Source organism: Apostichopus japonicus, chromosome 19 (assembly GCF_037975245.1).
Source record: "Apostichopus japonicus isolate 1M-3 chromosome 19, ASM3797524v1, whole genome shotgun sequence".
NCBI classification, from domain to species: domain Eukaryota; kingdom Metazoa; phylum Echinodermata; class Holothuroidea; order Aspidochirotida; family Stichopodidae; genus Apostichopus; species Apostichopus japonicus.
The window spans coordinates 18,913,007-18,940,960 of NC_092579.1; the positions used below are offsets into that span (position 1 = coordinate 18,913,007).

At 38.9% G+C, this 27,954-nt stretch overlaps 1 protein-coding gene across 1 annotated transcript in view; it reads left to right on the forward strand.

Annotated features, from left to right (window-relative positions):
- The window catches only part of LOC139959932 (netrin-1-like), a 62,045-nt gene that overhangs the window by 14,539 nt on the left and 19,552 nt on the right, over positions 1 to 27,954 (forward strand). Inside the window, exons 2-3 of the mRNA XM_071957875.1 lie at positions 20,257 to 20,445; positions 23,526 to 23,675. Coding sequence (XP_071813976.1) covers positions 20,257 to 20,445; positions 23,526 to 23,675 — 339 coding nt within the window. The remainder of the gene's footprint in view (positions 1 to 20,256; positions 20,446 to 23,525; positions 23,676 to 27,954) is intronic.

Here is a 27,954-nt window from a genome sequence, read left to right on the forward strand (position 1 = left end):
CATCAGTTCAGCCGGGGAGAACCCAGTGCTTTCATGTTCTGCCGAACGATAGGCCATTAGCACGTAGGGAATCCATGAATCCCAATCAAGTTGGTCTTTGGCGACAACAGCCGATAACATCCCTGCTAACGTTCGATTAAACCTTTCAACCATCCCATCAGACTGAGGATGGAATGGTGTCGTTCTTGTTTTGTTGATGTCGAGCAACCGACACATGTGTTGAAATAGCTCCGACTCGAATTGCCTGCCCTGGTCGGTGTGTAATTCATCAGGCACTCCGTACCTACAGATAAACTGTTCTACTAACAGTCGGGCAACCGTTTCGGCCTCCATATCAGCCATCGGATACGCCTCTGTCCATTTAGTAAAATAGTCGGCAATCACGAGAACGTAGCGGTTTCCACGAGTCGACTTCGGCAGCGGTCCCATGATGTCCATAGCACATCGTTGCATCGTGTGACCTGATCCATACTGTTTAAGTTCTGCGTTAAATTTCTTGCTCGGTCCCTTCCTCGATGCACACTGATCACAACCCCTACACCAGTTCTCTACACTTCGCCGGTAACCACTCCAGTAGAACTTATCTCTTATTCGGCCCAGCGTTTTCTTCGCCATCAGGTGACCCGAAAGCCTGTCGTTGTGCGCCTGCGTCAATATTTCCTGCTGCAATTTCTTCGGTACAATCAGCTGCAGCATTACAGAGTTACCAGAGTCGGATTCAAGCTCCCGATAAAGCACGCCCTCTTTACGTTTCAGCCTGTCCCATTGGCCCCAATAGTTTCTAAGTGCAGGACTGCCAGGTGATACCTGCGCCCAGTCAGGCCTCGACTCCTGTACGTCCTTCCATAGTAGGATCGGTCCGATGTCGTTGTCGTTCAATTGCATCTCTCTTAATTCAGCTTGAGTGTGTTTGTGGTACCAGGGCGACACTTCGTTCTGATTGACCACCTCCGACTGTGAACCAGTAGCATCTGAGTCTGAGAGTGTTGCGGGCGCATTAGTGATTGCAAAGATATTTCCCGTCTCTGTTTTTGCTACTTCTTCCTTTGCCTCGGAGTTGGTGCAAAACCGACAATCAGTACAAGGCCTCCTGGACATGGCGTCGGCGTTACCATGTAGTCTACCCGGGCGGTGCTGAATTTCATAATGGTATATGGAAAGGGTTTCCAGCCATCTTGCAAGTTGACCTTCTGGATTTTTAAAGTTTGTCAGCCAACGAAGAGCCCCATGATCAGTACGGATAAGAAACTTTGCACCATATAGATAATGGTGAAAATGTTTTACCGACGCCACTATCGCCAAAAGTTCCTTTCTTGTGACGCAGTAATTCCTTTCTGCTTTCGACATTGCCTTACTAAAATAAGCTATTACACAATCTTGTGTGTTTCCTTCCTTGCGCTGGGAGAGGACTGATCCGTAGGCTAGGTTGCTGGCGTCTGTGTCCAAAATGAAAGTCCCTTTTTCTTCTGGGTAGGCTAGTATTGGACTGGTGGTCAAAGCATGTTTTAGCTTCTTAAAAGCCAGATCGCATTCATCGCACCAGACAAACTTTGTTTCCTTTTCTGTCAATCGGAACAAAGGCGCACACACTCTGGAAAATCCCTGAATGAACCGTCGGTAGTACGAGCAAAGTCCGATAAAGCTACGAACTTCCGTCACAGAACAAGGTGTCGGCCAGTCGACAACAGCTGTAATTTTCTCAGGATTCGGCGCAATACCTTTACTGGAGACAATGTGCCCTAGGTAACTGACTTCTCGCTGAAACAAGCAACATTTCGATGGGTTCAGCTTCAACTTAGCTTCCCGAAGCCGTTGGAAAACTTCAGTAAGTCTGGTCAAAGCCTGATCAAACGACGTTCCGTAGACAATTACATCGTCAAGATAGAGTAAACAGGTCTGCCACTGAAGTCCTCTTAGAACCCTCTCCATTAACCGTTCGAAAGTTGCGGGGGCATTGCACAGACCGAAAGGAAGAACCTTGAACTGAAACAAACCCCTGTTAGTTACAAACGCCGTCTTGTGACGATCCTGTTCGGCTACTTCGACCTGCCAATACCCGCTTGCTAGGTCCAGAGTAGAGAACCACTTCGAACCCGCCAGCGTGTCGAGGGAATCATCGATCCGGGGGAGGGGGTAAGAGTCCTTCTCCGTCACATTGTTCAGTTTCCTGTAATCTATACAATATCGAAGCGAACCGTCTTTCTTCTTCACAAGCACCACCGGGGAGGACCAGGCACTATTTGAGGGTTCGATGACTCCTTGTCTTAGCATTTTGTCGAGTTCTTTGTCGGCTTCCGCCTTCTTATGAATAGTTAGCCGTCTAGGCGCCTGGCGGATGGGTTTCGCAGTACCAGTATCGATCTCGTGTTTAACCAAGTCTGTACGACCAAGGTCTTCTTTCGATCGAGCGAAAACATTTGCGTTATCCGCAAGAAGCTGCCTTACCCTATCCGCCTCTTCCTTCGAAAGGTCGACGCAACTCTTTTCGGCCAGAATTTCGAGGTGTTCCCCCAACGCAATTATCCCTTTAGCACCTGACCTCTCCCCTTTAGTCACCGTCCGGCATTTCGCCCGCTCAGAAGCGATACTGTCGACTAGTTCGACGGGCTGGCATTGCCCGACAGAAGTTCCTTCATAAAGGGTAACTGGTCGGTCTGTCACATTCATCAGTCTTAAAGGAATCACTCCCTTAGACGGGTCCACGAGTGCCCTAGCCACCATCAACTGTCGACGTCTCAAGAAGCTTTCGCTGCACTCCACAATTGCACATGCCGACATCTCCATCTGCGCAGACGTTCTCGCCATGACAACTTTCTCGCTGCTAGCAGGAACAACTACAGTGTTAGCAACAACAACCCGAGTTCCAACAGATTTATCCACATCTGTACCCAGTTGCTCCAGTTGCCTCTTCCCTATTGTTAACTTTCCTGCTCCAGCGTCAATTGTGCAGTTATACAACTTCAAAAAGTCATAGCCCAGAAGCGCATCAGCATCGATATCCGCCACCAAAACTTCGTGCTCCACTTCAAGTTCACCCACTTTCAGAAGGAGATTTCCTCTTCCAAGAAATGTCAGCGGCCTACCGTCAGCAGCAGCCAAATCTAAAGGAACTTCATCCAGTCTCAAAGCTTTCCCCGTGGTCAGCCTCCTAAACACTCCCGTCTGTATTACAGTAACTTCAGCACCAGTGTCTACCAGGAAATTCACCCTAACACCTTCCAGCTTCCCAGTTACATACAAACTGTTGGATCCAACTGACCACAATCGCTTCCGCGAAAGTGCTAACTCTATGGGCTCATTTTGGAAACAAGTTGACCTTCGCCCCGCAAGGTCAACTCCTAGCAGTTTTCCTTCTGAAGTTCAGTTCCCTTCGATGCTTCTTCCTTTCTAGAGTTCGTGCAATCTCTGCTAACGTGGCCCACTTCCCCACAGTTCCAACACGTTATGGTCTTATTCTTCCTTTTTCCCTCATATAAGTTATTCCTTGTGTCTTTCCGCAGTAATTTCGTGAGGTTTTCCGTCAACTCGGCGAAACCCTTCGACACAGCATTACTTAAGACTTCACTCATCCCTTTGAGACTTTCGTCTTCTTTCACACTTTCCGTTCTTTCGCCTACCGCCCTCACTCTCTTTATGTTCCCTCTCTTCTGTTCCGACAACGCAAAAGCCTCGAGCTCAACAGCGATGCTAACCGCCTCGTTAAAGGTTTTCGGGCGCGCCTGGTAAATCTTCCACCTGAAGTCACTATCGCCTACAGCGTCAACGAAGAATTCTCTTGCAAGAGTTTCCTTCATCTCAACTGATGCGTGAGGGTACGCTCTAGATAGGAGGCGCTGAGTGTCGTGCGCAAGCTCAGATACCGTCTCACCGGGTTGCCTACTCCTATTCCTTAGGAGTGTCCGGAACAGCTCTGTCTGGTTCGCCTGACCAAATCTCTGTTCAAGGGCCCCAACAACACAATGAAATACACGACGTTTTGCGCTCTCGAGGTCACTTAACACCGCCTGAGCCGGCCCTCGTAGGCTTGCCGCTAATTGTAGCGCCTTCGTTTGCTAAGCCCAACCATTCAGTTCTGATATCAGTTCAAACTGTACCACGTAGTCTTCCCACGGGGTGGAACCGTCGTATGTGGGGGCCGTTACTCTGTTTACTTGGGGCCTATATTCGGGAAATGGTGGCGCATAGGTCACCACTTTATCCGGGGGCTTCTCTGCAAATTTAGTCTCTAGAGGAACCTTGTTATCCACCATACTACCAGGTGGATACCCAACGTATCCAGGTCTACCAGGCACTCCCTCACCAGGGTGGCATGACAACCCCCATCTCTCCTGCCCGTTACGTAACATCCCTCCTCCTGTCCCGCTAGGACTATTGTTACCCCTGGTATTACACCAGTGACCCTCCTGCCTGTCAGATCTCCCCTTCACGCCCTCCTCCGGCCATCCCGAAGGTCGGTTCATCATTTCATTCCTTTCATGTACATCTGCCCAGTCCCATACTGGGGTTTGTAAGCCCACACCTGGATTGTTGCCAACAGTGTCCCTGACCCTCTCAGGACCCTTAAATGGATTCCCAGAAACCCGCCGGTTGTAAGTGTCATCCATCTGCCTGTACCCAGGGGCACCGAACCCGAGACCACCTTCCCGTCTCTCGTCCCAGTCTCTAAGTCCAGATTGCTCCAGCCTCAGTTCCTGTACAGCCCTCGGGGGATCCTCAGTCTGCATAGTAAAGGTGTTCCTCGCCTCCAAGTTAGAGGAAAGACCATAACCCTCACTTGTCCTCGTCTCTGACGCCCCTCGATCAGCAAGGTCCGGTCTGTCACCAGTAACTCCAGCAGCATCCAGTCTGCGCCCCTCCTGTCTGTGATCGCCTTCAGAGAACCTCCGTTGTCCCTCGTCCAGTAGCTGGATTAGATCCCCGACACCAGATGATCTCTCAGGGAGAGTCCACGCCACCTGATCGCTGCAGACTGAACTGCCATCAAAAGGGTTGGTACCAGACATCGTTGTCTACTCACCATACGACCGGAAAGGCACCAAGTTCACATCCCATCGCTGCCACCAATGTAACGCTTTCCGCTTCGGTGGTATGGTGAAGTACCCAGTTGGCAATTGAGGAAGGGGGTTGTAGAAAGAGACTCGAGGACACCGTTGAAAAGAAGTACACTAACAGTGCATTATGAGTTTAAAAGGTATAATTAGGTAAACAATGTACCTGCCGTACATCTTTCGTAAAGCATGATAAACAAATAATATATACAGAAAGTAGAACAATAAAACCTAAACACAATAACAAGGGCGTCATACAGGAACTAGCCCTAATATGTAAGCTGCCTAGCAGCGCAGCTAACTATAGGCGCTGCGTCAAAGACAACGCAGGCACAACGCAGGCTAAACTATAGGTACTGCGTCAAGGGCGACGCAGCGTAAGGACAACGCAGCGCAGCTAACGATGAAGTTCGGTCAGCCCGCGAACCCTACGCTGCGACGACCTTGCGCAGGCACAAGCAGTTACGCAGCGCAGCTGCAGAATGCATGCAGGCACAAGCAGTTACGCAGCGCAACTGCTGAGTGCATAACTTGACCCTCTGCACAAGCCAAAAATAATCTAAGTCCCTAAAACAACATACAAATTCGGCATAGATTCTGCCTAGCAAATTACACTAAATATATCGCAACTTAATGTCTAAAATCGCTCCTTGCACGACATTATAAATACCCCCGTAACTGTATAGAATCCTATACACGATTTAATTAACCAATTATGAAAAAGCCAGTCAGATTGACAAGCGCCATAGCCCAATGACAGCCGGTCAACGGTCTCTACAATACTATACGAATATGAACTAACCCCGCCCCACTGTCTATGCACCCCTAATAATTAACCGTATACTAAGAACAAAGGAGGCCTTGTCCACCGGACTGTTTACACAAAGCCCCGGCAGCAAGAACCAACTTCCGCAGCCAGCAATAAACTGATACTCAAGTTACACAAACTAGAGACCTCCTAGCTGAAACGTTACGTAAGAAACATTTTATAACGGTTAATAGAAAATACGTACACACGAGAAAATTAGGTTGTTTTCCCGTAACAATACTACCGCTCTAACTAAATTTGCGGAATAACGTTCAAGATGAATGTTGGTTAAATGATATGGGGGTGGGGGTATAGGTGTAGAGGGTGTATAGTCTTGTTCAAAAAGATACTGAAAAGCAAAAACAAAAAATGGAAAAAAAGGTCGACAAACAGACAAACATATAAACAAATTCTGAAAATTTCGCTGGAACGGATGTTTGTTTTGGTTTTTCTTTATTTTGATTTGTCATACGGGTATAAGACATTCGTGATTTCATCAAGATAGGATGTTTATACAGCTGGAATACGAAAATGCTGTTACTTGGAAAAGAAGAATATTATGATTGGTTTATATAGTCTACCCACCGATTTTTATAAGTTACACACATTGACAGATTACAACCTTTTCCTCACGAGACAAATTTGACAAATTGATAATAGCTTAGCAGCTTCTCAAATTGTCAAATAAAGAAATTGTTTGTTATCATATAGGTCTATTTAAATTCAAGCAATTGGTTTCGAGATAAGACCTATACACACATACAGGTTAATGTGAAGTGAGGAGTATGTATGTAGGGACATTACGGTAGTTATGGCAGCGGTAAAAGCATAGAATAGTTTTTTATTGGGTTCCACCTAACAAACACTAGTTCCACACTGGTCACCCTTCCCTCCCTGCTCGAATCTGCCCATTTATAGGCTACTATACTCGTCCGTCATGTGACATCTCCTTGTTCTTACGCCCTATCGTTTTATTTTTGTTTCTTGTTTTGGTTATAATTTTTTGGTACTTTGCCATAACCAACATGCTCTCGCAAATCTGCCAAACCATTGGAAAGCTTTGGCCATGAACGTTCTTATTATCTCGTGGAGAAAATGTAATCAGCGGGTAGCTTCTGTTGAAACTGAAATCTAGGTACGAGGTTAGGGTGATAACGTTGATTTCTGATAATATATATATTAACTCATGTTTAACAAATGAACTCAAAAGCATTCCCCACGGCGACAAACCCCACGCTAGCTCTTCAGGAATGCAACTAAAATGTATTAAATATATATATATATATATTCCTCGAGGGTTGAAAACAGCCCATAGGAAGGACAGAAAAGTCCAAGTATGCGTATACGTATATGTGTATTCTTGCGGTGTATATAAATTTTGACATTCAAACAGCCAAGCAAGTGGTTTATCTTGAAAAGCAAAAAAGACTATAGAAGAACTCGAGACTGTTATAATGGCAGGCAAACAGCGGGGTAAATGATCGAGTTATTGAAAAAGCTGACAAATGTTTCCATAAATAGCAAACATTTCCAGTTTCAGGTTTCTTTTAAACTATACCTTCTTGTCTTTGTGGAAATCAAGTTATCCAATATTTGTTCACATTATAATGTGTTATGATCATCTCGCTATAATACCGACCATGGCAGCCTGGGAGATGATGTAAGGTAAAACCCAACATCACTGCAGTTCATTAGTTTGACCAGATAAATTTAAAAATTTCAAAACGTGTTCTATATAGATCAAGTATTTGCCGTCTACATGGCTCGTCCCATGGCCATAAAAATGTTAAACACTATCTTGTAAGGAAATATAATAGTAATATTACGATTGTTTGGGGATTTTTTTTATCGTTGTTCATATACTTCTTCAAGGAGTAGCAACACAGGTTGGGGTGGGGTTGAAGGTGGGTAGCAGCTACACCAGTGTGCAGTGGTGGTGAGCTCACAGTAAATAAATGTATAGATGTTATTTCTTTCACCCATTTGAGAGTCATACGGTATACAGTGCTTTCGAATGTCGTCCGCGGTGTTCTGAATCTATAAGTTCAAACAGATCAAAAAGGTTGGCGTGCAAACTTCCATTGGTTCACTTGTTCTTCAGTTTACTTGCATCATTAAGCAAGCAAAGGGTAATTGTTCTACTAGGAATTGAACCAAGGAATAAAAGCAAAAATATTATTATGATCTTACGTCATGTGCAGCGAGTGTGTAATAGTGACGTCACACAAAAGCGTCACACAGAAACGTCACACAGAAGCAAACGGGTTTCTTGAACCACACAATTTCTGTCTTGTATATTATATATATATATATATACATATATATATATATTTATATATATATATATATATATATATATATATATATATATATATATATATATATATATATATATATATATATATATATATATATATATATATATATATGTATATATATATATGCTAGTAGGGTCAAATAATGGTCAATCACGCTCCAACTCAACAACAATTTTAATGTCACTTTCAAAGTAAATTAATTTAGTACTTCACGATGTCTAGAAATAATTCAGATATTCAGAACCACAAGGAGCATATCTTTCAAAGCAATTTATAGTATGCTCAAATTTGAGACCATTATACTGATGACCTTTTAGTAATGAGTAAATTTAGGTAGCTGTAGTCCTAAATGTCTTCATATCCGGATCCCTCTCATATATTTACCGCTGTCATTTCTCCTTCATGCATTGTAGTCAAGTGACGAACGGAGTGCAACGATCTCATTTCATACGCGGAGAATTTTGCCTAAATGATCTGTTGACATTTTGTTAAAGTTATTACAACGACGGCGTTCCAACCAACTGTAACGCTTGTTGTCAAGGTCAACGAGGGGTGACCGGCTGGCTGTTTTGGACTGAAACGGGATTAAAAGGATTGATTTAAATCGGCTATTTGTGTGCGGTCGTACTAAAATTCCATAACAATACAGTTATTGTAGCTTGATTATAGTCTACTTTCATCCCCCTCCCCAAAAAACAAAGAACAAGTAAAAGCTAATATCAATTTCATTTAATCTCCCACTTTCCTTTTAGTATGAGCGGAAAACTAAAGTGAAACAAGTGTCTGCACGACATAATGTAAAGATACGAATGACTTGAAACTTACAGGAAGATGATCCATGCTATCCAGATCATTTGCATTAACCAGACACATTTCCATTGCATATTGCAGTAACATAAATCACACATAGACCAACTTATTTCCGACGCAATCTACGTAAAACTTTAATCTGCCTCATAAATAAGCAATGGTAAATTAAAACCACACAGGAATCAGGGATAGATCCACGATTTTTTTGTTGTACAGGAGGGGACGGTGTCCCCGGGGGTCACTGAAGCCTACTCCCGTGTATTTGAGGGGAGTATAATTCTAAAACGTTAAATAATTCAATATGAAGAGAAGCGTGGCTATAAGTGAGTCCTTTTATTAGGTCTAAAGACAAGATTGTGCTGTTGTATAATTTTCGATTTTTGTGTGAGGTTGGAACCCCTCCCCAACCCCCAACTCCCAACCCTGAAACCCCCATCCCCTCCAGATCCGCGCTTGATGAGTTTCTCTTGTTTTCTCGAGTTCATTTATCTTCTGGCTGTCTACAGTATGAAAGTATACTCACATATAACCACGTGCCACGTTCATATCTATCAATTTTAGATTCATCACCATATAGTTTATAAGGTTCCACAGGGTAAAACACCCAGTTTAGTCCTTAAATGTTAGTTTTTTCTTTACATCCTGAAATTTGATAAACGTTCTGTCGTATTATTAATGGCATTTCCGCACTATATAGTTCTTGTAATGAACATGTGTTTACGTCAAATCTATATTAACAAACACAGACGAGTTCTTTGTCAACATGCGTGTGTTTTTATTAAATTTTTATGTTTGCTCTCGACCAACAAGAGAAAGTGAAAAGAGAGAAAAGTAAAAAGAGAGAAAAATACGAGGAGTCACGTGGGATGCCTTTAATTTTCTTAGTCACAAGACCGACCGAAGATCAAAATTTGGTGTTCCTCCCTTAGGGACCGGAAAAAATGAATATCAAATTTTGCTGTCTAAATTGGATTTGGGGAAAGAAATTACCATGAATTGAAATATGCCCGTGCAAACAGCTTATAATATACTCGAGTTAAATGCGAAGTGAACACTTAATTGTATATCTACATAGAAATTGATACACTATCAACACAAGGGGGTGGGTGAGTAGCAACTGTGTGTGTGTGCTTGCCATAAGGTGGTGACCCTAGTCGTATATTTAAATACCAAAATGATATTCTTGACGGTTTTTGTTCGCCTTTATTACAAAAGACCTCTTTGCCGGTGGGGTGGGTAAATACTTTGATAACAACTTAAAGTGAGTTATGCCTCTGGAAATGAATTCTGTCAGATCCATTAAATCTAACGGTCGAAACGGGAGATGTTTTGTCAAAAGGGAGGGAAAATATCTCAATTTAATCTCTATCAAAAAGTCAAAGATATATAGTACCGACTTATATCGTCAACTAAAACGATCTGCTGTTATAGATTTTTTTTCCACCTTCTTTGGAGTTTCAAAACAAAGTCAGAGATTGAATAGTCGGACTACTATATTTTCTCATGATGACATTTAAGGTAGATATTTTGAATATCCAAACTACTGTACAGAAAAGGATTATTTCTTGAAGTTATGACACAACCATCATTTTTTCGTGATATACAGTGGTTTTTGAGGAGCTTTCACATGAAAATGTTTTGTACAGTTTGGGAAAAATGAGAAAACTACTAAAGTGAAAATTTATAGTCGACATAGAGTGTGGACGATGATCAGGTTGTGCAGTGGCCAAGTCTCTCTTCTTATTGTGTATTTCTTGTTGTGGCGGGTGGGTGGGTGGGGTGGGTGGGTTTGGGTTGGGGTGGGGTTGGGGTGGGGTGTGCTAAGGTTTGGGATGACACTTATGAGAGCGATATATATCCCAATAACATAAGCCAATCTGTTGAAACGTATTTCGAGCTCCTTGTAACGCATGAGGCGATGAAGGAGGACCGCCAGAGGTTAGGCAAAATCTGGGGGATGTGATCTCCCCCTGTTAAACTGTCAGCCATCTTAAACCTACCCCCGTGAAAATTACGCCAGACGTACGTCCTTATTGCGAGCAAAATAAGGACGGCATCCTATGCAAGTGTAACTCTTAAACGCAAAAGGAGCTATCTGCCCAGTATCCGATATATCTTGCACTGTCAACATTTTGTTATAAAAATGCATTTAGCCAGAACTTTCAGTTACTGTTACAAAAGTATATATACCTTATATTGAATACAAAAAGCCATGGGAACTCTCGATAGTGGCTAGGGGCAACGTGTTAAACGGTGGATTACTCACGTTTTGTGAAATTTCTCTGTTTAAGTGTGAGACAATTACAACCCTCTGAACTCACCAAAAAGCGTGATAATTGAAACTACCACTATGTATAAGCTGCAGTCATTTGTTTTCAACGTTTATTCGTTTAAAATCCCCTCCAAAAAAAAAAAGCAGAAGAGTGGTTTAGTTTGAACCGAAGTACCGTTCTTTTGTCCGTTCCGTAATTCCTTTCATATAGGACAGACCAAAGCGTATACTTAGCTATTATCTTGTGCAAAAAAGAAAAAGGTGAAGCTGTACATAGCTTGCAGCATCAGTTTGAACAGCTTTTGTGTATGAAATGAGCAATATTTGAGATGAGCTTGTCCCTATTTACCTTACTCAAGGCTATCAGACCCACCTTTTCTTTTCTTTTCGTCCTCTTTTTTCTGTTTGTTACAAAAGTTTGTTTCTTAGAAGACACAGCTTTTCTTCATTGCAGCTCACTTGAGTACACTCTTAAAAGAGATAAAACTTCAAACAGATTCACCAAAAAATGTCCATAACACCTTTTCCCTGAGTTGCCTTAGGGGGAAGGGAGGGGGAACACATCGATCGACGACAAATGGTATGGATTTATTTTGGGCCTGTTTCCTTTTCTCTGTTTTGATGGAATCAACATCCTTCTTATCTAACACGACTTATCTTTGGGACTGAATAAAGAAGAAGATTATTTTCACGTCTTCACACGAAAAACCTTCTTCATTGTCTTTTTTATACAGTTTCGTAAAAATCTTGTTAAAATTGTTCTTCTCTGAAACACTTCAAAGGTGACAAGTAGTTAGCTACAAAACCTTCTAACTGCAACTTAACGCGGTGATAAATAGTAGAAACATCTGATTCAGCCATTTGTTACCAAAAAAGGATCTAGAGAGTAAATATTGTAATGTGCTTTGTTTTGTTCTACTTCTTTAGACTTCTTTGCCCGGTCCGCCGATGAAAGCTTGAATAATTCTGTTTAGTAGGTCCATGGCTATTGCATTGACAACACAGCTTACGATTTACTTGTAGAGAAACACGATGTTAGCAATAGTGATCATGTGTGTGTGTGGCAGTCTGTGTGTTTACTGGAGAGGGAGAAGGATGTTCATATAACTCTGCATAGCTACCAAACTAAATTGATTACTCAATACAAATACATACTTTATTGTTATATATCTTATGATTTCTGTAACATATAGAGATGAAGATAAGACCTATCTAATTTAACTTGGTGGTAAAGTGGGGTTGAGGTGGTTAAAGATGTGATTCCATAAGTAGTAAATACGATCAAACTGAAATTAGTCAAACAAATACACTGCATTGTTACGTTTTTGTAGTATAGCATCGAACAGTAACGCAACTGTATACAGTAAATATACGGAAACAGTATTATGTGTTCAATAAAACTCAGCTCCAGTCAATTCACCTTTGACCTTTAACTATCAAGCGGCTCATTGTAACATCAGCTGGTTTATCTCAATGATTTGATTCACGGTATAGGCAGTAGCTATATATAATATATGTGTAGTGTACTACCCGTTCGATTTAGGTCATTTAAGGTTACATCTGTCCTAGCATGTTGACCTCACTCAACCAGCCGTTTCATGATAAAATGGTTCATGATAAATTCCACAGAAAACCACACACACACATATATATATAAATGATAATCAAGGCTACTTGTGGTTTAATCGTGTGACATACATTTTCTCACTTAATAGTCATGTAAGTGTTACTCTAAAGTGACTCGAAACTTCACAAACCGCGGAATATTTTGTTGAGGTGTCCCATTTTCAGCGGGAAGCCATTTCATATTTGAAGGCAAAAGTTTAACTTAAACGGCTCCAAAGCAATTTTAACAAGTCGCCAAAGATTCTTCTTTACAATTTGAGTTGAAACATTTCTTCCTTTTTATGAAGTTTTGACACTTTTCCAAAAACTTTTTTTTTTTTAAATAAATGCCTATATGTGAAATGAGTTAATATATTTAAAGGGTTTATTTTAGGAGTCTTTGTCAATTTCTAACTAATTGGAGTATATATGATAACGACTAGCTGTAGTTAAATTATAGTTGAATGGCTATAAATATATATATAGCTCACCATGTATTAGCTGATTGTACTATTCTCCCTTTAAATTGGATACATGGGGGGGGGGGGGCTATAGGCCCGCAAATGTTCGTCTATCCGCCCCTAAATAAAAATAAAAGACATTTTTGGGGGGGGGGGGGAGATCCGAGCAGTACTCTGCCTGCACCCCCTCTTTTTGAAAAAAAAAATGAATACCATTTTGTTGTTTGGTAGGGGGAGGAGGGGGGAGAGGACTTATATAAAGTGCGTCCGAGAAGCTGCCCTAGGGTTAGGGTTTGACCAAGTTCTTAGCAGCAAGTAATGTTTTTTGGAGGGGTTCTCTGGATGAGGGCAACGTTTTATAGACGCATTGCGCCTCCCATCCTCTCACTCACCTTATTCTGTCCATCACATATCTCATCTGTCCAAAGGCATATAGGGGACATTCTACATGTAGGACCATACTATAGGTATACTCCGTACTATTGAACCTCGTTCTGCAAACGTGACATACACACTGTTCGCGACTGGCACGTCTCATTCTGAAGCGACTCAGTACTGGTCGGGATTTACTGACCGAAGCAACAGAATAAAAGATTGTTAGTTTACTCATCACTGGCATTCTCTAAAAAAACGATCGATAGTTGGGGGGATCAGATTAAACTGTGATTACCTACTTTAACTACCCCATGCTATGATCTCTAAGCTTTTTACTTTACTTTACTTTCCTTTTTCGTTTCAAGCTAATTTGTCAGGGAAGTTAGTCGTTACTTTTTCCATATAGGTTATAGCTTATAGTTCCGTCACTTCGTCAACAATACCTGTTGAGTATTACAGCCCAATTGGGTTCGTTTTCAAGTGGTCGGAAAACACAACACTCCAAACAATAGCAAACATACGGTAACAATAGGCTATTGCAATTAGATTGGTTGGTAAACGATACCTTTAACACTTTACCTCAATAGGTGTTCTTATAGTTAGAATTAGGACAAGAAAACAAAAATCAATTCGCGTCACGGTTTTATGCACACGATAGACCTTTTAAGCGCTAAAAGTGAAATTGACAACCGATGTAAGCTGTCGTATGGTAGTCCCGTCCTAAAGGTGTGTGAATGAAATAACATTTTGCTTACTTTCGCTATGCTATGAATAATAATTCATTGATCAATTTACTTTATTTATCATTCTTTCAATCAGCTAGTTATAGTATGCAATAAGTAACATTTAGGTGTTTCAATTTATCCTAAATTTTGTCTCATTTTGTGAGAACATGGACGAAATGTACAGATAGGAATTTCTTATCTGCAGCCCGAAAGACAAAATAAAAAAAACACACAACCCCCCCCCCCCAAAAAAAAACGGACAAACTTACAAAGGATATCAACAGTTTATCGAATCATTGTCATGTCTCGCTTGCCGTTCTTTGATTTGTTACCTCGTTATGATCTGTGATTGGAATTGACAGTACATGTAGAAAATGGTCTAATTAGCTATGTTGCCAATTGTGTGTATGTATACCCTGGCGAGATTATACCAACTTTTGAATCAATGTCTGAACTTCCCTTCCAATCCTATATTCTCGTTTTGTGAGGATGGGGAGATGGGGTGGGTAGTGGTTGGCGGGGGGAGGGGGGTTGGGGTGAAGAGGAGCCTGTAGTAGAAAAGATAAGCATTCACAAAAGGCACCATTTCTAAGTCTAAATTGTATATATCATATTTGCCCTCCATAAACTTACTACATCATTTAATTATAAACAATACGATCCTCATTATACGTTGCGATGTTTACCTTTTAGGAGTATAGTTGCTATACGTGTAAGCATGCCATCCAGACACTATTAAAGAACGATCGTGTCACGATCACACCGATTAACCTTTGACGCGACTGGGAATTGGTGACAACATTGTGCGCAGTCATATTAGACAGGTACAACGAATACCATCTTTGATACAGTCATTGTATGAACGTACCACACATATAGCCATTATACGTATCCACGTCGAAGAGAAAATAGCCTGTCACAGTACAACATTGCCCATGTATATATATATATATATATATATATATATATATATATATATATATATATATATATATATATATATATATATATATATATATATATATATATATATATATATATATATATATATATGACCATATGACATTCGAATATGACAATTTTTGGAAGGTCAATGGCGATGAGATAGGCAACCTTCGAGTGTGTGAGCTGTCGTAATGGGAGTTTAATTTCACCCCTGCTCCCTTAAATGTCAATCATAACCATCTCAGTTTATCCCGTTTGTAACATATAGCCAATTTGACGTTGTGATTTGTCAAGATCCAGCTGGGACTTTATAGTTTGGTTCCTAAATGTGTTCATGTCATGAACCTGAATAATTACTTCAAACATACTTGATTTCATGTTGGACATTTTTTTTACATCTCAGTTTTAGCTTGGCTACCTGTGGATTCCAGACAGTTATAAAAGCCCTGCAGTAGAAAATAATATGTTACAGCTAGCTCTATGACTGACAAAGTCAAAAGTTGGGTGTAAAGCAATAGGTATGCATGGGGTTTGTTAGTGTTGTGGTTCGTGCAATGCTGGTCCAATAGCGATGGCACACACAAACAGACACACGCACTACAAAGGGGAGGTGGGGGGGGGGTGTGTAGGTTCAATGAGATCCAGATATATGCAGCTATACAAACATTATTGTGCTTTCCTGTAGTTATGCACAACCAATCATGTTAATCATGAGTACCAGATACAACACAATAAGAATGATAAATCTTCTACGGTGATACGACGTAATGATATTTAATTTCAATGAGCTAAAATGCTGCCAAAAAATGATTTGCTTCAAGTTCAGAAAGAAGGAAGGGGAGGGAAGGGGAGGGGAGGGGAGGGGGCGATTTTTACAAAGATACAGCAGTACACTATGAATCCGTTATAACTAGTTCATTATGAGGTTGATGTCATATAAGGCCCTGGTATGCAATTGTTTGCTGCTTGGTGACCCCAATTTTACGCTTCTTCTTCTTCTCGACCCCCTCTTTTGACAAATGTTACTTTATGCGATCAATGGTCCTAAATTGTAATATATTGGGGTTTCGTATGGCAACTTTTGAAGTTATACAAAGGTATGTTCAAGATTTTTCTACATTTGTTCTCACAATTATCGACATTTCTCTCTTCCGATGTTTCTACGCCACCATCTAAATTATTTTGGCGACCCTGAAAAGGATGGAGACCCCATTTTGAATACCACGTCCCGAAGGCATACCACTATAGATAAGCGGGTCGAACGGTGCAATGAAGAATTTTCTCTTCCAATAAACTTTTGCTCAATTTGTAAAAGGAATTCGTATAACAAGGTAATGATTCCGATTATATAGAAAAGAACAATGACACGTTAGTTTTGAAAGAACAAAATTACTTGAACTGTATTTCCCCCTCTTCATGTATCGTTATATGAGATGGTCTTAAGGACTCCTGGGTACCCTTGGAAGTAAACTTCGCCCCTGGGTATCTGTCTTAACTAATGTATAGTCAACGGTGTACTTCTGCACGATTCTCATTGCTTTAGAACCGGCAGGTACCGTCAAGAATATGCGACGTCACAAACCCATTGTGACAGAGCCACAATTGGAACCATATGTCTATGTATTGTATTTGACTGCCTACGTATTATCCAATTAGGTCACGGAGGGCGAAGAGCTATTCCGTTTCATCATAGTGATTAACGATGTTTTGACGCACAGTTGCGGTTCGACAGCTTCTTTAACATTTCAGCCACTAGGTAAAAATTCGATTACCTGTTCTAAAGCTCGATTTAAGGGGACCCACCATTGGTCTTCTCTCAGGGGTGAAAATCATCTTGCCGAGCCTCGGTTACTTCGTATATGGCGAGCTGCAGGGTCGATGGGGAGGGGGTATGGAACCCCCAGAGAGGGAGGATAGATAATGGAAAATGAAGAAGAACTTAACTAAAACGGCTTATAAAAAATATATAAAAAACAATGGTTTATATCTTGATTCTAAAAGTAAGATGTGTTTCGCTAAATATAGCTCATCTTGATTGGTCCCACATTTCAATGTTAACATCGCCAACAGTTTGCACAAATTTCCTTCGAAAAAGCTTATTTTAAAAAACAGCAACGCATGAACCGGTAGGTAACTAATTATGGATTTCAGAGTTTGTAGTCAAGGAAGCACATCATAGCCACAAGGGTGCCGGTAAGGAATGACAAAGTGTTACCATAAATGAGTGACGCTTGAACGACAAATTGAGTCATACTACTATACGCCAGACGTATTTTATAGGGTGATGCTTCTTGTTTTTTTTTTGGGTGGGGGGGCGGGGGATGGTAGCATACTACCTACTATTTTCCCCATCGACTTAGCTAAATCGTCAAACGAATAACGTCTGTAAGGTTCACTAGTTAAAAGCTCCCCACACTGGATAGCCTAGTTCACACTTTGAGCAATCTTGACACCTTCAATTTTATGCTTCATAACCATGCAAAGTTTTAGCAACGGAAACTCGAAGCCTCCGTTTCTTGCAAACAAGCCTCTTCACTCAATATTCACCGGCAAACACATTTGATACGCGGCTCTTATGAAGGCCTAACATGTTCTTCAACTGCTTGAACTTCCCTATTTCTCTCAGCATATCATGCACTTCATCATCCAATGTGAAACAAACACAATACAAACAAAACAACAACAACAATTATCGCACATATCGAAGGAGATGTGCCCCTGTTGCTTCTTCGCACTTTTCATGAGATAGGGAGAATAATCAGGCTTTCCTGAGATAGAACCAATAGACCAATAACAACTCTATATGCAGTATGCCACTGTGTCAGCTAATAGTCAACAATTGCGCTCCTTCCGAAGTACGAGAAAAATGTGCCTATAGGTTATACATAATGTACCACTTTCTCAAATATCGAGGGTGGTGAAGATATGTATGTTCAACATCATGCATGTATATATATAGTGCACCTGTGGCGAACGATTTTATTTTCTTAAAATTATTCCCATATTCACAAATTTCATCATATAACCGCGAAGCGTAGAGTACCAAATAACCAGTTCAATTTCGCGGGAAGAACAAAAAAAAAAAAGCTTTCCAGAATATGTACCGCATGTTTATAGAGAGAATTCAGAAAAAAAAGTCCCGTTGGGTAATTGTTTTCAGTCTGACATTCCATAACTTTGGAGAATGAATGCGGAAACAGAAGTTTTACTTATTCAGTTGTTGTATTTTACGATTGCCTATGAGAGCTGCGAGCAAAAATATTTTATATTATGTGTGGTTCTCTGATGAACGTTTGGGCAACCTTAACCTGCTTTTACTTACGCCTCCCGCCCCCCCTCTTTTAAAAAAAAAGAAGAAGAAATAAATAAATAATGAAAATAACAAAATGAAATGAATAAATTCTGGAGCACTTTAGATTTAATCCTCTGGATTGGAATAATAATGAACGCTTGAAGGGAAATGTGGGAAGGGTGTGATTAACTTGCAAGCGGAATCATATACAGTCATATCTTCACGTTTCTTATTCTTCAAGGAATCGTAAGAATATCCGGGAAACAATTGACAATGCATGTATGCGATGACCCCGCACGTATTGTAGAAACTATAAGAGAATCTATTCTTCTATATATGAAAAAAAAAACTGAAAGGAATCGAGATATGAAAAGCGATTCTTGTTATTTTGTTTTGCGTCTGACTGACTACATGCACGTTACCGTGCTTATGTAGCTGTAGTTTTTTAGGCCTACACCTTGACGGTGTATATAGGCATAAATATTGAATTGTTATATATATATATATATATATATATATATATATATATATATATATATATACATATATATATATATATATATATATATATATATATATATATATATATATATATATATAATATATATCATTGTTATTATAATCTCTTGAAATATGAATCGAATCAAACTCAACTAATACTGAACATACTTTATTAAGTTTAATTTATGTGCGACAATTATAGTATTGTTTAAAGTATAGTTTATAGTATTGTTTAAAGCTATATTTACAACTTTCAAGTCAACCCCAATCTCCTCCATAGGCATCAGTAACATAATACATATATCGTTGCAATGACCATTAGCGAGCGTGATCGGAAACAACCCCCCCCCCCTCCCCCTCAAAATGTGTGAAATGCACGCGCATATAGCAAAACCCATAGTCATGACGCAAGGCTAGTTAGGCATGAGTCCGTAAATATAGTAAATTGATATCAGTGTCGGATCCAGAATGGGGGGGGGGGGGAGCTAGGGGTGTGGGCCGTGGTGAGGCGAATATGGATTGATAAGCTAATGAATATAGCGAAAAAGCGGTGCACAAGAAACATGTTTTTAACGGTGTTCCTGGTTGTGACCAAACTATGTTGGTAATGTTTTGGAATATCACCATTTATTTTTTAACTGAGACGGGCAAGGGTGAAGGGAGGGGCGGAGTGGCTCCGTCTGTGGATTATCATGGACATTAAGGAAACTTTGTCGATATAAAGTACCTTCGAATCGGAAACGGAGTTTATCCAGAAGGGTGAAATGAAAATAGTGATTATCCCATATTGGAGGATTAGTTTGTTCATTTTAATTTAATTTGAAGAATAGTCTTTTTAAATATGTAAAGTAAATGTAAAACATTTACAAATTTTGTTTCTGATTGTGAACGACTTTAACGTATACCGCACGTGTTTTTCTATATCCTGCTCGCCATCATGAGCCGTAGCTTATATAAAACGCCGATGGGTCATAACCGAAGAAGTCATGCCATCTTAAATATTTTGGAACGTGACCTTACTGTTGGTCCGGTTAGAATCGACCCAAGTATTAATTATATTATTATGTTTTCTTTCTCTCTCTCTCTTTGTATACAGCTTGTAATTGTAATTTACACGCGAAGAAATGTCGCTTCAATATGGAACTGTACCAACTCTCTGGTCGTAAAAGCGGCGGCGTCTGCTTAAAGTGTCGCCACAACACCGCAGGGAGGTTCTGCCATCATTGTAAAGAAGGTTTCTATACAGATAGTACTAAAGAAATCACGCATAAACATGTGTGCAAAGGTGAGCTTGCCTTTCATGACGAATGTAATTTATGATTATTAACTTGTAATGATTTCGCTTTTCCTATTTGTAATTAAACCCCCAAGTCGAAAGAAGTACCGTACGTTGACTTATAGCAATGATTAAGAGATTCCGATATTTTTGTGACTTTATAGTTATTGTATGCTGATTTTATACCTGATTGAAGTAACAGTGGGTCTTGACCACAGGCGTAGGAGCCCAATTTGATTGGGGGGGGGGGCGGGGCTGTAACGACTTGCCCGAAAAATATATCCAAAATTTTTCAACATGTTAATGTACATATCATATAGGCTTTTATATTAGTAATGGCGACTTATTCGGGCAGGCTTAGAACTTTATTTTAATTACCAAGGAGATTTTTTTTTTCAACTATTCATTTCCTTTAGCTACATCATTACAATTTATTTTCTTTCAGTAGGTGTCCAAAAAATTCTCAGCATATTGCCCGAATTTTCACAAAAATATTTGTTTGGGGGTGGGGGGGGGGCTGTAGCCCCAGCCCCTCCGCCAATGACAACTCATGAGCCCCAGTTCTCATAAACCTATAAACACACTGTCGCCTTTGGCCCTGGTATTCCAACTTTTGCTTCATCACCCCAATTCTCATCATCATCATCATCATCTTGCTGACCATATGATTGGCGAATGTTGTGACGCGTGGAAAGGGTCTACCGGGGAGGAAGGAGGCCCCCACCCCTTCGAGAATGTTTTACATGATTTAGAATGCTTAGTTGTCAAATGGGTGTATATTTTGCGACCTTTGAAGTAATTTAATTGCAAGGTAATTTCCCTGCATTTTCCCTCCACAAATTCGGGAATTACTTTTTCTTTTGGCGACCCTCCAAAACCTTTTGGCGACCCTAAAAAGGGTCGCAGCCCCCACTTTGAATACCAGAGGTATATGGAAACTGAGCTTAGTATGGAAGTAACCCTAGGTTCAATTCTCGAAGGCACATGAAGTTATGAAATATCCCGGTATTCCATCAACAAAAGAATAAGAGCGAGTTGAAGGGACTTTAATAACAATTGAGTTCACCCTATTGAGTGTGACGTCACTGCAAACGATACATGAAGGTTGAACGGCAGTAATGTACGATACATATTCGTGTATATTACTTCCAAAGTAGGCTGTGGTCCGGCGGAACAGACATGTTACGATAATACTAGTAATTGTAGATCACTTATCAATCGTCGATCAAATGATTAATAAAAGTGGCATTTTCATTGGATGTTTACACAGCAAGGGTTCTATGGCACACTTTAATCATTGACGTAAAAGATTGTTGTTAGAGCAAATAGAGATGACAAACATTCCTCTGTACAAGCTATATATACGTTAATCTCACAGTGACAGTGTTAAACTGAAGTTATTACAGGCCTAAGCTAGCCTTTGCCTAAAAAGGCAAGTAGGCATAGTCCTACCCCAGAGACGTTACAGGTCCCAACACCGGACTAATTTCCTATACATGAATGTTTAAAGACACTATATATTGTTAACATTGCATGTGCAACTTCTGTTGTTCAATCACGTAGTAAAGGGTGCCTATATAACTAGGCCTAGGACTGACGGTTACAATTTACAGTAATGAACAACCTAAGTTAAGCTTAGCCCTAACGTGAAGTAGCCTACAGCCAAGTTACACTGTGCACGAGAATATCATCAAAAACGTCAGTGTGTTTAAAACTGTCAAAGCCCTTTGGCTGCATTACAGGCAACTATACTATAGCAATAAGTTAAAGAGCAAATATTCTGCAATTTACAAAAAAAGAAGCAGTTTCCACATCACTTGTTTGTATAATATTTCTTGGTTTTGTTTGATAGTCTCTCACATTACATCTAGCAATTATCTTGATTTGACTTTGTAATCAACTTAAATCATAGACTACGGCTATACATCTTGGTAATTTTCCTTGACAGTATATATTGTACCCTTTAATGCACTTTATACTTAGAGTTATCTACTACTAGCTACTTAGATTTATCCATCATCCTTTCCACTTTAACTCATTTCAAGGATGATTTGTGACAGAAACTTACTAGCTCATCTGGCTAGCACTGCTTAATTTTCTTTGACCAACTGTGGATAATTGCTGTGGGCCTATTGGGGGTTTTGGCTGCAATAAAGTGGCAAATTTATCACAGAAAGTGAGCAAGAAGAGGAAATGCAGCCTTATCATTCATAAATAATATTCAATGTTGTTCATGATATATAAAATGGAGGAACTCATCTTTAATAATCCCATCAAATACCAGTACGAAATGAAGGAGCATGAACTTTTCTAAAAGAAGTAATTTTAATAACCTCAAAATTTTTAAGAACTCAAGCAAGACTAAGTTGATCAATTCAACCACGTATAGTAACAGAAGCTTGAGTACTCAAATAGAGTTGTAAAGGAGATTTGGATGAAACAAATTAAACTACTAAACAGACTTGTAATTTGAGTACAACAGCATGAGTAGAAGTACAAGTATAAGTTTCCTTAGTATGAGTACAAGTATAAGGCACTAAACATGAGTACCCAATTTTGTATCAGTTCCTACACTCTCATTTGACAATATCCAGAGTACAAATAAGAGTACAATTCCACACGTCTGAGTATCAGTACAGATGTAAACTGCAAATGCTAAAATATGGGTACAAGTAAAAATCTACTACTAAGATAGGAACCCAACAGATATATCTCCTGTCAATGTCTGAAATGTGATAAATATGATTGAAAGTCCTTTTTTTGTTAACAAACAGTAAACACATAAGTACTCATTTTGTTCCCCTAATAAATAGCTATTTTGTAATGCAAGAGTTTTGATTCTGTTTCAATTATCCTACAACTTTTTGTTTTTGATCAAACAAAATTGTTCAAATGATCTTTATGTGAAAATCATCTGTCAAACCAAATTGCAATCCGAGACTGAAGATACGTTTGCGAGTATTGCAGTCACACTAGAGGTGAAATTCCAAGGACATACACTCCCTACATTCCAAATTCAGTCTTTCAAGTAAATGGAGATGCAGGCTGTTTCCCCTCCAATATTTTGTTGATTCCTCTTTTACTTTCAGCATGCAATTGTCATCAGGTTGGATCCCTTGGTACTATCTGCAACCAAACGACTGGTCAGTGCCCCTGTAAGGATGGTGTAGCGGGACTCATCTGTGACAGGTGTGCCACAGGCTACCAGCAGAGCAAGTTATCTGTTGCACCATGTATAAGTAAGTAACTGACTTGTACCTTCATTGTAAACCTAAGCATGTTGTCTTCAAATCATCGGATATTCACAACCTAACAGAAGAGAAGAACACTGTGTTTTTTTTTAGGGGGGGGGGTGGAAATTTGAGTTCCATTTCAAGACTAGACAACACTAGAATGATTTATTTCATCATCATCATGATCAGTGTGGAAATGATCATATTAAATTTGAGTAGCTGTTCAGATATCATTGTTTAAGTATCCTGGCTGTTAAAATTTATTTTTGACAATTTTTAACTTATCATAAAACTAAAATGCCAACTTTTGTTTTTCTTTTTGGAACCTTTAACCAGAATGATAAATTTATCAAGTGTAAAATAAGATAAGAATAAAATAATTGAAAAATTTGAGGTAGTAATTCCAAGTTTAAGCAAACCATTAAGACTGCTCATGTTGAACATAATGAAATCGGTTTTCACAAGGAAATTTTCAAACTTTCTGTTGTCTCATTTCCATTTCTTAACTTCTAATTAAGCAGTTTATTATGTTTTTTTTTCCCTGTTTGGAAAACTACTTTATGTAATTGTTTTAATTACAAAAATCAGTAATATTTCTAAATTGCAAATGACATTGAATTATTAAAAGAGATATGGCAATACTTGAGATTTCAGAGAGGAATTTTGCTGACATTCCAATTGTCAAAATTTAGTGAATGAAATAGCAAAACAATAACTAACTTTGCTGTTTGAAATAAATTGGTAAATGAGGCTGTCAAAGTTGTCACCGAAAAATGAAAACTAAGATTTATGAAATGAATGATAGATAATGATTACAGAACATTTGCATAATTTCTAGTCGGCATTTCCTATTTTTAAAATTTCTATAGCAGCCACACTTGTTATCCCTTCACTTATAGACTTCATGTATCATGCACATTCCAAAGATCACATCCCTTCTTATCATTCTCTTTTTATCGGTTTGCTCTTTTTTAAATCACCTCTTCTTTTCAATCTCTCATCTCCTTGATCATTTGCATATTTTAAAGCACCCTTTTAATTATAAAGTAGTGCACTTCTGTTTTTCTTCTTCTAGTTCTTATTCTACTTCGATTTATTTATTTATTAATTTTTATTTTTTCACCTATTCTTTTCTTCTCTACTGCCTCAAATTTTTCTCCCACGCCTGTGCTTCATCAAATGTAATATTCATCTACCTGTCTACATATAGAAATCAAAGGTAATTATATATCAGCACTTGTTTATTGGCTTCTCACCGATGTAGACAGGGACGGGCAGGGGTGGGGGGAGGAGGGGGATGGGATGGTGGAGATCGAGGAGGTATGGCGAGATGTGGAAACAGTCGATCCTTCTGCAAGGGGTTATAACCTAAACAAATGTCCAATTTATACCTTTAAGTATTCATATAATTTTGCTCAGAAACAATAAAACAATAAGAAAACCTTTCCTTTTTCCATTCTGCACCATAGAAAGGTGTCAGTTTCAATTTTGTTTCTATGACTCCACCTTTCCCACCAACAAAGTTCACCTGAAGTACCTCTCGCCATGGTCCTCATCCACCTCCCTGACTGTGCTGTCATTGTTTCAAGCCTTTCAGATCTCTGCCTCTCATTTCATTTTCAAAACCTCACTTTCCATTCCATTATAAACACAACCCTTACTCATCCCTAACTCTATCATCTTCTTATGCATCATATTTTTGCATTAATTAATCACACACTAATGAGGATGTTCTTTTTGTGCCAAGATTTTGTACCGTTCACAGAGTTGGAGGGAATGATAAAAAACAGCAAAAAAAAAACTTTGAGCATAGTGTTCAGCATGAGCTTTTTTTGTCAATTTTTTACACTCGGTGGATACATTTATGTTTGGAAACCCGAAACTATACTGACATTCTGTTATATTGGCATCCAATTTTGTTAAAACATTTTTATTGTGCAGTTGATAACATGAGTTGGTTTACTTTCATTCAAATTTAAATACTCACCAAAAAGTTTGCTGTTGTAGAGGTTTCTGCTCTCTAACTCCATTTGAAATGCATTTCCTTAAAATTATATTTTAATGAATGAGTGATGAATATTAAAGAATACGAAATTAATAATGCACTTGGATCCTTGGTTGAAAAAAGAAAAGTTAAATGTATGGGACACAAAATGTTGACTGAATGGTATGTTATGACTCACTAACAAGGAGCAGCCAAATTGGTTTTAAATGCATAGACGGCTTAATTAGTTGTATTAATTGGACGCATTTGATCTTGACGATTGAGAGTGAATGATAAGAGGCCCTCATATATAATATCCTGGTCATGCCATTATGTACATTAAATGAAGAAATATCACTTTTTTGCCAGATCCCTATTTACAATTAAAATAAACATATTGAGTATATTTTACTTTCAGATAAATTCACAGATCTTATAATCAAATCGTTTGCAAACAAACTAGAATGATTTTATTTATTTACAAACGTCCTCGACTTGCGTATTTAATTTCTCATAGATCTTTCCTTTGACCAGACTGTCATATATATATAATCTCGACAGTTTATTTTCACAAATTAATTTATTGACCCTTGCTTTACAACTGATGTTAAACAAGGCGTCCAGTCGTTGGCAGAGGTTCTCCTAATTTTATTTTTTTCTGTTTTGAATAGAGTTTATTTTTTGCCTGTGTAAGTGGAAGTAGTGTAAACACATTAAGCCTTTTTTCAGAGGCCAGGTAAGAATAACTAGTACAGTACACCCTGACCTTTGTAGGTATCTCAAACAGTCCATTTACATCAGTGCTAATAACGAGCCTCACCATAACTTCATCAGGCTGGCCAGTGTACTCACAGATCACAATGACAACCAGGCAGTTCATAAACAGGTGTAAAAAAGAGGCTAATTTTCGGAAGCAGTTGAGCATAACTGTCAATTTGCATAAGGCTTGTAAGTAATTGGTTGTTTTCTTAAGGGAGCACCTATAACAAATAAAAACCCATTTACTTGGTACGTTTTGGAGAGGTTTCACCTTGCCTTCTCTTTCTCTGTTTTCGCTACAGACCAAAAAAAAAAAAAAAGATAAATAAATAAAGAAAAAATAGAAAAGGAAAGACAAAAACTGATTGTCAAAGCTGTGTGTTTTTTTTCTCTAAAAAGACTGAGTAAATTTCTAGCTAAAAGGGGCCATGACCTGCTGGACAAGAGTAAGAAGGAAAGAAGTAAAAAAAAATATAGAAACAAGTGTAAAAGACATTAGGGCGTGATGTAAATACAGTGATTCCTAAGATTACTCGATCATGATTCTTATATGAAAAAGCAGAGTTTTGCGTTTTCCTAATATAAACAGCTTTTACTTAACCCGTCGAGCATTACTCAAAATAACAATGCAAGCAATAAAACTAAGAGAAACCTATTTAAAAAAAGTTTTTGTTCAATGAAGGTTAATTAGTAAGTCAATATTAAATACAAATCTTTTTGGTTTTCAACATTTTATCTCCTCAGAAACGTTTTTCGTTATTAGTAAAAAATTCACATTGGAGAATGTCTGTTTTAAAAATTTTTGCTTCATTATTTGAAAGTGAAATTCGACTAGCTAATGGACAACTTTGTTTGAAATTGATTACAGCAGAGTGAAATATGTTTTGTCATGGCCATCGATTTGAAAATGTTTTTTTTTTTTCATTGTTTCTTTCATATTATTGTCATTTATCATTTATCCACAGAGGAACATAATCTTTCCTACAAAATGACATGTTGATGAAATTTTAATTGCTAAAGAATATAACATGACCAATATTTCCCAGATATCGTATCTTGAGAATAATCCCTCAAAAAGATTACAATAAGGAAATATAACCTGTGTGTTAGTGCTTTAGTTTGGGGCAAGATATTAGGATGGAGTTTTTCAACAAATTATGTGGATTAATTTTTTTTGTTTTGGATAAACTTGTCTGGGCTCTTTAAAAAATACCAAGAAAGATCAAACCTGATGATGAACCCTGTGTACAGCTGTTCAACTCATTTTACTCGATTGTTAATACCAAAGTCAAACTCAAATACTTTGAAAAGTTTCCAAGCAAACACATTAGTTTACAGCCATACCATTACAATAACATATTTTCATGCATAAGTACCATTCCTTTGTAAAAACGTTTAATGACTTTTGAGAAATTCCATGAGAGGTCTTTCCAATAAAGAGCTTGAACCATGTATTTTATTACATTTTTGGGGTATTTTACTTTGTTGGGGGGGGGGGGGGGAGATGGTAGGGTCCATATTTTGGTCTTAACTAGTGGAATT